The sequence below is a fragment of the Nannospalax galili genome, unplaced genomic scaffold (assembly GCF_000622305.1).
Source record: "Nannospalax galili isolate Female #2095 unplaced genomic scaffold, S.galili_v1.0 scaffold678, whole genome shotgun sequence".
NCBI lineage: Eukaryota > Metazoa > Chordata > Mammalia > Rodentia > Spalacidae > Nannospalax > Nannospalax galili.
Genome location: NW_008341807.1, coordinates 696,388 through 709,659, shown reverse-complemented (window position 1 = coordinate 709,659; position 13,272 = coordinate 696,388). Strand labels below are relative to the sequence as shown.

The 13,272-nt window shown below is 43.0% G+C and overlaps 1 protein-coding gene across 1 annotated transcript in view; it reads left to right on the top strand.

Annotated features, from left to right (window-relative positions):
• The window catches only part of Celf2 (CUGBP Elav-like family member 2), a 927,752-nt gene that overhangs the window by 876,729 nt on the left and 37,751 nt on the right, over positions 1 to 13,272 (top strand). Inside the window, exon 10 of the mRNA XM_008837317.3 lies at positions 9,975 to 10,109. Within this exon, the coding sequence (XP_008835539.2) occupies positions 9,975 to 10,109 (135 nt within the window). The remainder of the gene's footprint in view (positions 1 to 9,974; positions 10,110 to 13,272) is intronic.

Sequence of the window (13,272 nt, the reverse complement as noted above, 5' to 3'; positions counted from 1 at the left end):
CTTTACTGTTGATGTTAGATTTAACTCTGTAATACATTCCAAAGCATATTTCCAGTTTTTCTGTTTAGTAGATAATAAAAAAGGTTAATCCTCAAATAAAAATGCAATCCAATATCAAAAACACAAAAATGCTTTTTTGAAACATCCTTTCTTTTCTGTTTTCTAAATATTATAGTATACAATCACATGCATTTGTTTATGAGTGCATGTGTGTACATACAGACAGGGCTCCACAGATGAGGGCAGACATGCAGGCTTTTTTTCTTCCTGAGATTGGGTGACCTCACTTACATTCTACATCCATCCATTTTCCTGTGAATTTTGTGATTTCATTTTTCTTTAGAGCTGAATAATATTCCATTTTATATTTGTACCAGATTTTCATTATCCATTCATCTGTTGATGCCAACTAGTAAATTCGATTTCCTTGCTACAATGAAAAAGCAGTAATTAAGCATGAGGGTACAAATATCTCTATAGTAAGATATGGAATTCTCTGGGTAGATGCTCAGGAGTGAGACAGTTGGGTCATATGGTACCACTGTACTTTATTTTTTGAGGCACCTCCAAACTGAAAGGAGGAAATCTTTACTAGCTACATATCAAAAAAGAGGTAATAACCAGAATATACAAAGAACTGAAAAAATTAAATAATTACAAAGGAAATAAAATTATCAATCAACAAATAGGGCGGGAAATTGAATGGACAGTTTTCAGAAAAAAAATTTTTCATTTCAGGGACATTATAATTAAAACTGCTTTGAACTGCCTTACCCCAATCAGAAGACAAGTGACAGTAAACACAGGAGGATGTAGAGAAAGGGGAGCCCTTATCCACTGCGGGTGGGAATGCAAATTAGGACAGCCATTATGGAAATCAGTTTGGAGGTTCCTCCAAAAATTAAAGATATGATTTCTTTAAAAGGGAACTAAATATGGAATTTAAAGTTAGAAGTGGATTTAGTACCCAGTCTTCATAAGTTAGACCCTTTTATGTATACTTACTCTACCTCCTTGAGGGTGATTGATTTTGTTTTCCCTCTTAAAGCTTCTAATAAAAATGTGTCCATTTCTTAGTCACCTATGGTATTTGTTTAGTGAATTTCTGAAATCTGAGTGAATAGGGGTCTGAATATGACTTAAAAGTCTGATTTTTTCCTAGAAGGAGAAAGGAACAAGGCCAAATATGCTTTTGACCCTTAACTTCTTCGTAGCAACTGTACCTAAGACTATTGTGAGGGGAAAATAAGAGTAATGTTTCACAAGTTTGCATTTAACCCAGCTCCTTGTAATATCATGTAGTTTGTTTAAAGAGCATGCCAAAGACAAATATCACTTCTTATAACTACAGTACAGTTTGAAAAACCGACGTGTGAAGTAGTTATGTGAGACCACAACATCATTAAACGGCATGATGTGGGTTAGGATACAGACCTCTCAAATACCACTTTATAAATATTGAACTGTTGGCACTCCATTTTACAGGTGGCAAGTGAGGCTTGGAAGAGGACATGATAAACTTGTCCCAAGTCACCTAGTGGGTATGAATCCATATTTCAAGGGCTGATCCAAACCCTGAGCTGCTTGTCACCCCCAGGCTCATAAAACAATGCTGTGTCCTAGCCAGGCCAGGTATGTTACATAAATACCAGCTGGGGTGATAAGCCTCCAGATATGGCCAAATATCAAATCCCAGTTGAAAGCAGAGCTCCGAAACTGCTGAAGAAGAAGCTATTTAGAGCAAACAGGAGATTGGCTCCCTAGGTTCTAGAAAATGTTCCCAAATTAAGAATAGGAATTTTTTTCTAGAATAAGTTGGAGAGGGGGGGGGGCTGGAGAGAGGGCTCAGCAGTTAAGAGCACTGGCTGCTCTTGCAGAGGATCTGGGTTTGGGTCCCAGAACCCACATGGTGGCTAACAACCGTCCTTAACTCCAGTTCCAGGGGTCTGATGCCCTCTCTGACCTCCATGGGCAATGCACGACACAGGTGCATTTAAATACACATATAATAAAATAATAAATGAAATATTTTTTAAAAAGAAGTTTTGTTTTGATTTTCAGTCAAGGTCTCATGTAGCCCAGGCTAGCCTCAAACTCAAGATGTGACTAAGGATGACCTTAAACTCATGATCTTCCTGTCTCCACCCTCTGAAATGCTAACATTACAGGTATGTGCCACCACACCTGCTTTCTGTGATGCTGGGTATGGAAATCAGGGGTTTGTAAATGCTACGCAAGCACTCTACTAACTGAGCTACACCCCCAGTCCTAGAATAAGAAATTCTTCTCACATCATAGAGATTTGAAGCTGTAAGTGGAGAGAGATTATCTGCTGATATACAGGGTGGAACTGATTCGTTTTAATTCTGATTTCCAGTAAAGCTGATAGCAGTTCCAGAAGTCTGCTCTAAATTGTGAAAGTAACATTAAATTGTAGAGTGCAAATATTTGCTTAAAACAATGAGCTGGCTCTCCTCTTGTCCGGTTAAAATCCAGTCCCTGAGGTTATCTAATAGTGTCTTTCACAAGTAGAGAAGAGGGCTTGTGACAACAATGTCTGAGCAGTCTGAGAAGCTCCAGTTGGAGCAGCTCCCAGTGTAAAGTGTGCAGCACAGGCCCACAAAGACCCTGTGTTCTTCTCTGAGTCTCCAGCAGTCCGCACCACAGACACTTCCTGTGAATGCGCTAATAGGCCTTATGAGAACGTTCTATAACCACCCATCTGTCACTTTTTAACAGACCTGATTGGCAAGCACTTGTAACAACTGACATCTGTTCTCGCTTATTGATATGCAGATTTATGGTAATTGCTGTGAACAATAAGACACAAAATTACCTAAGGTGAACATTAAATTAAATTTTCATGCCCTTCTCCTTATAAATAATTTTTTTAATCTTAAGTTTCAAGTAGGCATATCGCACCTCTGTTTCGTACATAATTTTTTCGTTTTGAGGTTTGTTTCCTAAATAATGAATAAAAACTTTAATATACTTACTCAACTTTCTTCACCAGCATCATGGTAACTCACTATTAGATTTCCTAAAATCCAGTGTTTTGCAGGTGTAGTGACGTAGATTATTGCCGTTGGTTTGACAGCTGCCCGGCTGAACAAAGTTCTTCGTAAAGTTAAATGTGGCCATTTTTCTTCTTAGAAAAGCTATACTTGCCAAGCCAGAACCAGCTTCCAGAGGGTGACAGGCGCCTTTCCATCTGGTGCCCTTTCATGGTGATTACGTAGGCATAGCAGAGAAACTGCGAGGGGAGGTGTCACAAGAAGGCGCCTGCGACAGGAACTGAGAAAAAAGGGAAAAGGTGGGAACACTGGCAATCAAAAGAAAAAAGAAGGTGAAGGAACCAGAAATAGTGATTCCAAATGAGTGGAAGCAGAACCCACCCGACACTCCCTGTGGAGCCCTCACTGCTGGCCTAGGGCCAGGCTAGAATACAGCAGAGCTAATAAAGGGAGGCGAGGACTCGCTCACATTCCCATCCAGGCAGCTTAGGATGGGAAGCAGCAGAAGCCAGAGGGTGATGCAGTGGTCCAGAAAAGTCTGGCAGGTCAGAGAGCAGAGAGTGAAACTGTGAGCCATCCTGAGTCTGTCCTCCCCCAGCTGCCCCATCTGGTTTCCTTACATGGAGCCCCGGCCTTTCTACAAACAGCTGTCCCTTAAGGAGAAAGAGCAATAGTGAATGAGATATCTGCATTCCTAGTCAGGGCTCCTGGCCATGCTGTTTGTGGCAAGCAGGGTCCAAGTGTCGGTCACCAGCAATGCTCTGTGAAAGGGTTCAGAAACACCATGCCCACTAAAACTTTCCCAAGCTCCTGTTCATCCTAAGATTGTTACCATGGCGTGTAACAGAACATGAGATGTTGGTAATATTTAGACCAGGGGCTGGTTTGGGAATGTCATAGAAGGATGGCCAGGAGAAAAGGCATCAGGCTCATGTCGGACCTGGCAAAGGCAGAGGGAGAAGGCCCTGGGTCCTGTGTTCACCCCCTGTACAGCCTCTGTTCAGCTGGTATGAGAGCGGCCAAGGGAGAAACAGGCCTTTCTGGGGCTCCAGGCTGTCCTGTGGCATCTCCTAGCTTCCAGCTCTGTTAGGTCCTCCCTTCCACAATAATGGTGTGGTGAGGGCAGCCAGGGCTGGAGACTGGCCTGGTGGGCTGCTTCTGTTACCTGTGTGTCTGCCTGCCTCTTTGTACTAAATAGGAGGAGCATTTCTTTCCTTAGTGCTGTCACTCCTTGGCTCTCGTTTCTTCTTGATTCCTCCTAACACAGAGTAACAGTCCCAACTCAGTGGCTCCCCACTAGGATCTGGTCTTTTGCTGTTATCTAGGTAAATTTAAGGTTACTCAACTTTCTACGGTCTATAACAATAAAGTTTCACACATGACACACACATGTTTTTCATAAAATTTCTTGGGATTTACACACTACCCCATCAGTGGGCCTCCTACTGTATAGGGGAAACAGCATGTACCAGACAGTATTGAGAGGAGGCCATACAGATCCATCTGCTCACTGAGGCCGCTGCAGCCTGTGATCTGTGGAGTCTGAGATGGATGAAACAGAATAAGATGGGTTTTAAAAAGGAGACCAAATTAAGAAATGAGAGACTGGCTTAGAGAGAAAATGCAGCACATAGTTATGAAATGGTTCCTGGTTAACTTAGTTCTCAGGTACTAATAAAGCAAAAGTAGCCCCGAATTTCAAGTACCATAATCTGAGCCAAGAGCGGTGCTGTGAAGTGTGTCTCTTAGGCCTGGTACTTCTACCAGGCAGGACTTGCATAATGGACCAGAATGCGTCACTTTCATTGTGGAGTGTGTTAGAGGCAAACATGGGGAGCAGGTAATGTTCTAGCACCCCCGCCATGTTTCCTTTTAAAGCTTAAATGGCTACCATTCTTCCCTTCCTCTTTCCTCCCCACCCTTCTAAATTCGCCTGAGGTGTAGTTTAACCAAATAAATGGTGACTAAGACATGAGGAATGAGGGCAAAAGAGCCCTAGATGGGGATCAAGAAGACAGAGGAGACCCAGTGGAAGGATCACATTGGCAGGGAGCAGACAGGTGCGTGGAGAGAGAAGCAGGACTCTCCTAATATTTGCCCAAGACCGTCCCTTTCAGAAGTGGCCTCACAGGGGGAGCAGGTAATTTTCTAGCCCCCCCGCCATGTTTCCTTTTAAAGCTTAAATGGCTACCATTCTTCCCTTCCTCTTTCCTCCCCACCCTTCTAAATTCGCCTGAGGTGTAGTTTAACCAAATAAATGGTGACTAAGACATAAGGAGGAATGAGGGCAAAAGAGCCCTAGATGGGGATCAAGAAGACAGAGGAGACCCAGTGGAAGGATCACATTGGCAGGGAGCAGACAGGTGCGTGGAGAGAGAAGCAGGACTCTCCTAATATTTGCCCAAGACCGTCCCTTTCAGAAGTGGCCTCTGGAGAATGGGTGGTGGTGTTTTGACACTTTCATGCCTCAGTTTTCTCAGCCTGTAAACCGTGCGTATAACCAAGTGGTTTTGTTCTGAATACCGAGACCACATGTAAATCATGTTCTCCATATCATTACCCTCTTTATTGGAGATAATATGGCAGTTACTAGTTGCAATTAGTAGAACTTACTCTTTGAGCCCAGCTCTGCACAAGGCATTGCTCCTTGAGTTTTACCTGCACTGACTCTCAGAACATAGATCTATTTTAGTATTACTTTCTCATTGAGAACCCCAAGGCACAACCAGTTAGCCATTTGCTCCAGATGGTTTAGGTTAGAATAGGTAAGTTTGGTTTACTTCCACCCAGGGCATCTAAGAGCAGAGCCTGCACATTTCACCAAGCTGTACTGCTTCTAGTAAATAATGATGGTTGTCACCAACAAAAAATCCTGTGCATTCCACGCACTAGAAATACAAGATAAGGGTAAAGGGTAAGGTCTCCCTGCCAGGGCTGCACTGAAAAGGCAGAAATGTGGGGACCATGGCTGGGAATAGGGATCCCAGTCCTAGGAAGTCAGCAGGTAGGCTGCCCTGCCCACCCCAGTCCCATGATGCTGAGCACTTATTTTTTAGACTAGGGTAGGGATACCGAGAACGTCTGCTGGACTAGCACATAAGGATCATGACAGGGCAGGCAGTAATCCTCTGCTTCTCAGCTGACCAGGGCTTTCCTGTATGCTTCTCGCTCATCTCCATCAAATCACAAATCAAAGGCTTTGCTGAGAATTTTGTTCTGAGTGTGGGCTTGTTTTCAGAAACTGGTGAACTAGGACTTCTCCCAGTCACTGGCTTCTCCCTAACCCAGCACCTGGCAACCTCCTTGAGTCCAGGCTGTCCTGTTATTTGTTCTCAGTGTCATGCACAGGGTCTGGCCTGCCATGGCTACATAGTCAGTACTAGTTGGGTGGATGGGGGAATGGACTGATGAGCACGTACAGAGCCACCTATGCCCCTCTTCCTTCTTCCCCACATCCCCCAGGTGCTAGGATTGACGGTGGTCTTTCTCTGCTACTACTCAGCTCAGCTCCCTTGGCCAGGATCTTGTCCTTATATTGGACAAGTTATTGGACAGTGCTAGCCATCCCGCATCATGGTATCCCAAAGCTTAACGTTCTGCGTAGCCTTTCAGGGTATCAGGAAGGAAAAGTTAAAGAGGGTGTTGGGTGGTGATGTGTGTGAAGGGGACATGAAGGAGCACACACCCTCACCCTGAATTCACACAGGGACAGGGCAGTGCGAGGGGACCCTTCTTGTTGTTAGCTTGACCCCAGGACCTTTAATGAGTATCAGTGAGTAAGGTAAGGGATATCTATCTAACAAGTGAATTAGTTAATGATTGAAGAAAAACAGTGACTATCACATGTTGATGTAAGTACTAAAGCACTATCAGTGGAGGAAAATTAAAACATGTTTGGCTGTAGAGACGGTATTCTTTATACAATTTATTAAAATTTTGTGCTGTTACTCAAATCATTCATCTTACATGAATCTGTCCGTGGCCTACCTCATATTCAGCTGTGTGTGTGTGTGTGCGTGTGTGTGTGTGTATGTGTGTGTGTGTGTGCGTGTGTGTGTGGTGTACTTAAAAATGAGTAAGATAAAATCTTTGCCCTCAGAGAGCTTAGTATTTAGCTATACAGGTATGAAATATATATAGAGAGTGTCAAAGTGGGGCACAAAACAAACAAGGGTGTGTGTAGCTAACACAGAGTGTGCATATGTTAGATACAAACTGAGTTGTCTTCAGAGCAAGGCAGTGAGGGATGGCAGAACAATGTCCAGGGGCTCAGAAAACTGTACTGAAAGTCCTTAGATAAGGACCTGACATTGCTAACCCATTGAGTGGCTCAGCCAGGCCACGGATAGAGTGGGTAAGGCAGACCACGGATAGAGTGGCTCAGCCAGACCATGGATAGCATGGATAAGGCAGACCACAGATAGAGTGGCTCAGCCAGACCATGGGTAGAGTGGCTCAGCCAGACCACGGATAGAGTGGGTAAGGTAGACCACTGATAGAGTGGCTCAGCCAGGCCATGGATAGAGTGGCTAAGCTAGACCATGGATAGAGTGGCTAAACCAGACCATGGATAGAGGGCCTTCTGACTCTGTCTCCACTACTGTAGCTCCCACTTAAGCAGAGTCATAGATGTACTGGAGAAGGACCCTGTGGCCTGAGCCTACAATAATGACTCTCTGATTAATTGGTTCCAGCTGCACAGTATAGATTTTAATTGAGTGGTAAACGCTCTTCCTATATGCCCAGCCATCTCATTCGTACCACTGAAACATTAGAGGGAACATTAGTCACAAGAGAGGACAGATGGACCTGTACAAAAGTGCCTCCCTCTTTGCAAGAACATACTCTTTACAGGTGTTCTTATCACCTGTATGTATGAAGTATGTTCATGTGGCTTTCGAGAAATACAGTCCTTTATTGAGTCTAAATGGGTCTTTGCTAAAGCCAGGCAGCTCCCACTGTGCCAAAGTGAAACTGAGAAGAGAGACCCGTGCTTCTTAATGCCCATGTTCTAATAAATATGGCACTGTTAACCCTCATCAGAGGGGCTGAGAGAGCTTTATTCCCATATGCGTGTGTTCACCAGATTTCACAAATATTGTATCCTGCTTCTGTGCGTTCCCACAAAGAAGTATGCAGGTGGGGCTTTCACGGCAGCCCAAAGGTCCAGCGTCTCCTGGAGGAAGGCAGAACATCATTTTGAACATAATGAGAACTCATTTTACAGCAAAGCCATCAGGAGCTTTTTTCTTATCAGGAGGCCAAGCGGAGGAGCATGTGGGAGCAGTGTGCTGTCCGTAGAGCGTAGCAGCTAGGCCCCTATGTATCCCCAGGCTGGGGGCCAATGCTCCACACCAATACCTGGGGTCCTGCTAGGGAATGTTGATAGAAAATCTGTCTCCCCTGACACATAATGGAAGCAGTTACCAAGCCACTCTTCTAAAGCAGATTGAATTTGTTCAACATTTATTTCATATCTGGATGTGAGGAATGAGAAGGTAAAATTAAGCCAATTACTGACTCCAATCTTTTTCTATATAAAATTCTTCAGTAGAAGAAGAAAAATGTTGTTGCTTTCTCATACTGTAAAGTGAATTACAGAAAAATACCTCAACTATTCAGAGAACCTATGGGTTAAGAAATAGACGGGGCAGGAAAAAGGGTTTTGATAGTTCCAACAGCATAGACAGTGGGCTGCACCCCAGTCTCAAGTCATGACCCAACATCCCTCAAATTTTTATTTGTATTGTTTCTTAATGTTTACTAATCAGAATTCACTCTAGCTTTAAATGATGTTGGTTGTAGGTTTAAATAGTAATTGATGATTGATTGATTGATTGATTGGGTATTGTTTCTTAATGTTTACTAATCAGAATTCACTCTAGCTTTAAATGATATTGGTTGTAGGTTTAAATAGTAATTGATGATTGATTGATTGATTGATTGATTGATTGATTGATTTGTGTGTATCTGCATGGGAGTGTATGTCACCACAATCATGTGGAAGTCAGAGGACAGCTCGTGGGAGCTGGTTCTCTCCTCCACCATGTGAGTTCTGGGGATTGATCTCCTATCATCAGGCACAGCAGCAAGTACAAATAACAGAAAGTTACTAAGGCGCTGCCACTTTGTGTTCCGCACGTATGGAGTTCCTGCTCTGGAGACATTAAGATAAATCTGGAGTTCAGTGGCAATGATAGCTGTAATAACTAACACTCGTTGGGTATTAACATCATGGTAGAGAAATTCACATTCATCGTATTTATCTGCACAACTCTGAGTTCAGATGCAGTTAGTATGACCACCCACTCACCAGGAAACAGAGAGACAGGAATCTGCCCAGATTCATGTAGCTGAAAAAATGACAAAGCCAGGATTAGAACCTGTATCGACTCAACTTAAGAGCAAGTGCGTTTAAGCAATGAATTGTAATTTCCTCTGTAATATCTTATCTGTGTACCTGTCAAGTTTCGGGCTACAGAGTTTACCCCCAAACTCCTCCAGCCACCTCTGCCCAGGTCATTATTTCCAGACAGCTGAATCATAGGTAGAAGTTGCCAGTCCACACAGCCCTACTATGTCAGTCAGTATAAAGTGATCTCTTAGCTTCTCAGTTCCCTCTACAGCACTGAGAAGAGACAGTAAAGGGTTGGTCCTGAGTTAAGACTGCCTGTCCCCCCTGAGCTGACTCTGCTCAGAAGTGCTATGTAGAATGCAGGTACCTTGTCTTAGTACCTTATCACTAGGAGAAGGTGATATCATAAAGATTCAAAGGTGTCCTCTGCGACATACAGAGCCCAGTCCCTTCTCAGGTGGGATAATCACACACAGCTCTCATGAGCATGGTATTACCAAAACAAGCACAGGGGTGGGATAATGATGTTTTTGTGAGCCTATTCACAACTGGAAACTCAGAAAGTTGAGCCTGTAGCTAACATCACTTTTCTTTTCCCTCCACAGGCATGAATGCTTTACAATTACAGAATCTGGCAACACTGGCTGCTGCTGCAGCTGCTGCCCAGACCTCAGCCACCAGCACCAACGCAAACCCTCTGTCCACCACAAGCAGTGCCCTGGGAGCCCTCACAAGTCCCGGTGAGTGGAAAGCCTTCCTTTCCCCTGCACGTGATGCAGGAGCGACGTACGCGCAAATCCTCACACACCCAGAGACAAAGGGTGAGGCTGCACAGATCCAAAACAGAGCCAGGAAATTTGCTCTGGGCCTCTCATTTATTTATTTTTTTCTTTTAAAAGAAATTTACTTTTATTTTATGTGTCTGAGTGTTTTGTCTATGTGTATATAAGAGCACCTGTGTTGTGCAGTGCCTGCAGAGGCTAGAAGAGGGATCCCCTGGAACTGGAGTTACAGATGGTTATTAACCACCATGTGGATACTGGGAACCGAGCCTGCCCACTGGAGGAACAGCTACTGCTCGTAACCACTGAGCCATCTCTCTAGCCCCATATATCTCTTACTTTTTCTTGAGCAAAATTTGAGTGTGTATGTTTTAATTTTCAAAGATAAAAATGAGAAAAGTCTTCAGTGAGAAAATCTACATTTTTTTTAATCTTTTCTTTCATTTCTTCACTACTCATTCAGGCATTACTACCGGGCCCTTTGGACTCTTAGAGCTGCTTTTAATGTCCTGTCTTCTTTTCACAGAAGCAAATTAAGAGTTTTCTGTTGGTTCTCAAACCTCTAATCTTTCTAGTGTTGTATTTCACACCAGCTCCATCTGTCACCTTTGAGTTTAAAGCCCATGGCCTAGTAAGGATTCATCTATGGTCACATTCTGGCCTGGGTAATTCAGTCGTTTCCTTCAAAATTTTATTGCCTTATTCAAAAACTAGTGCCATTTTTTTTTCATACAAGGCAGATATACCATGGTTGCTTAGATACCATGATTTGTTTTCTTGATTTTAAAAAATAAGACGCAATGTTTCACTGGCTTGCTTCTCTCAGTTTTCTGACCCTGAGTAGACAATCTCATCTCTCCTCATTCTGTTACCTATGAGCAAGTCTGTGTGATCTCCAGACTTGCTTCTAACATTGAAAACCCCATGACCCTCCACTGGCCAGGCCCAGATGACTACCTTTATTGTGATTCTGCAAGGTTTTCTTACAGAAAAAAAATAGGAAATCAAAAAATAGAAAATGAAAGTCACAGCATGCTAGAGAGCAGCTTTCTCAAGGATTCTGACTTCAAAGCACAGCAAGGCCTGCCCCTCCAGCCTGTGGTACTGAAGGGAGAAGTAGCCCTTGGACTTTCGTAAAATATTATGCCAGTTTAGTTTTGAGGAAAGAAACCCAAGTGATACTTAGGAGAATCTGGTGGATTTATCCCTAATGTGCGGAAATCTCCCAGCAACAACAAGTATGTCTAGTGCCTTCATTCTTTCAAGTATTCCAAAAATACCCCATGGGGCTTCATTTTATGCAGTAATAGTATTCCTGAAAAATCAAGTTTTGTCAGTTCTTTCAAGAAATTAAGTTATAGCTTTAATTTGATCAGAATAAATCCTCGAATGGCCCTGTATGTTACTGTTCTTGTTGCTATAACAAAAGAACTGACAAAACGAGGAGAGGTTTATTGTTGCACACAGTTCAAGTCCATCGTGGTTGGGAAGTCGTGGCTGTGAGAGCTTGTGGCAGCCGGTCACATCACATTCATGATCCAAAGGACAGAAGCTGGTGCTCAGCTCACTTTCTCCTTTGCATTCAGTCCCCAGTCCATAGCATGACGCCACCCATACTCAGGGTAGGTTTTCTCTCTTCAGTTAAACCTCCAAAAATGCCCTCTCAGGCAGAGCCAGAGGTTTGTCTCGAAGATCCCATCACGTTAACAATATTAATCATCACAGACTCCTTTGAAGAAACAAGGCTTGTCTTTAACATACTTAGTTTCTCCCTTGTATAAGTAACAGTGATTTTCTTAAAGTACATTAAGTATGAAAATATGATAATTCAATAAATAATATCTGTAAGGTATGTTACAGTGTTATATATTGTCCTTGTGTGGGAATGTGGCAGTGAACCAGAAAGACATACCATTTCTGAGTCTTTAGGTCTTGCAGGAGACCTCAGAAAATAAACAAATACATGTATAATATATAATGTTAAGATGATTTGAACAGAATGAGAGAGAGAGAGAGAGAGAGAGAGAGAGAGAGAGAGAGAGAGAGAAGGAAGTAAAAGACATGAGCCCTCTATAAGAAGGAAGCCGTGTCTTCAGAAAAGAACAGAAGCAGTAAGGCAGGAGGGAGCTTGCAGTGATGGTAAACTCGCAAAGAAGTCATGGTGCTAAGTGCAGAGAGGGAGGAGAGGGAAGGCAAGACATGGAGATGAGGCCCATGTCAGTGATCCATAGTGATTTTTCTTAGCCAGCTTTCCCATCACTGTGACTGAGTGCCTGACATAACAACATAAGGAAAAGAAGATTAATTTTATGTATAGATGCTGAGGGTTTGGTCCACAGTCATTTCCTCCATTTCTGGGCCCATGGAAGGCAGAATGTCATGTTAATTGGGATGTGCAACAGAGGAGACTATCTGCCCAGTGGCAAACAGGAACAGAATACAGAAAGGGGCCAGGGCAAGATATAGTTTCCAGAAACATGCCCCCAGTAGCCTACTGCCTCCAGATAAGCCCCACCTCCTGAAGTTTCTACAATCTTACAAAATTTTGCTGTCAGCCAGGAGTCAAGCTTTCAGTATAGGAGCCTTTGAGTGATGTTTCAGTTCAAACCATAATACCATTCCATCCAATATAGTGAGGATCATGAACTTATTTTAACCTTCTTAAATGTGGGATGTTTGGCCTAAGAAGATGGCGTGTTTGTCAGAAGGGGATTTTAAACATATGTGACCATTCCATTTTCTTCTGAGACCACCGTTAAAGAGAAAATATGTTTAAAGATGTATTTGCCCTCCTCCTGCGTTAGTCAACATGTACCACTAGCAAAGTGTCTTTCCCCACCCTCCTAAAGAAGCGGACTGACCTTTGGTAGATGGTGCTACCTAGGGTGTCCCTGGAAGTGATTTTCTCTATTGAAGAATGTCTTGCATAATCCCTAAAAAAGTATTTCATTAGAATCTTGAAGTGTAGCAACAGAAACTATTTAAATCTACGTATCAGTTGTTTTTCCTGTGAATCTTTTCAAAAGACCTAGAGTTTAAGTAAAAGTAAATATATTTGTCTAATTTCCATCAGGGAATTTCTCAAAGCTGCAAAAAATGTGGTTAGAATTCCTGATTCCCT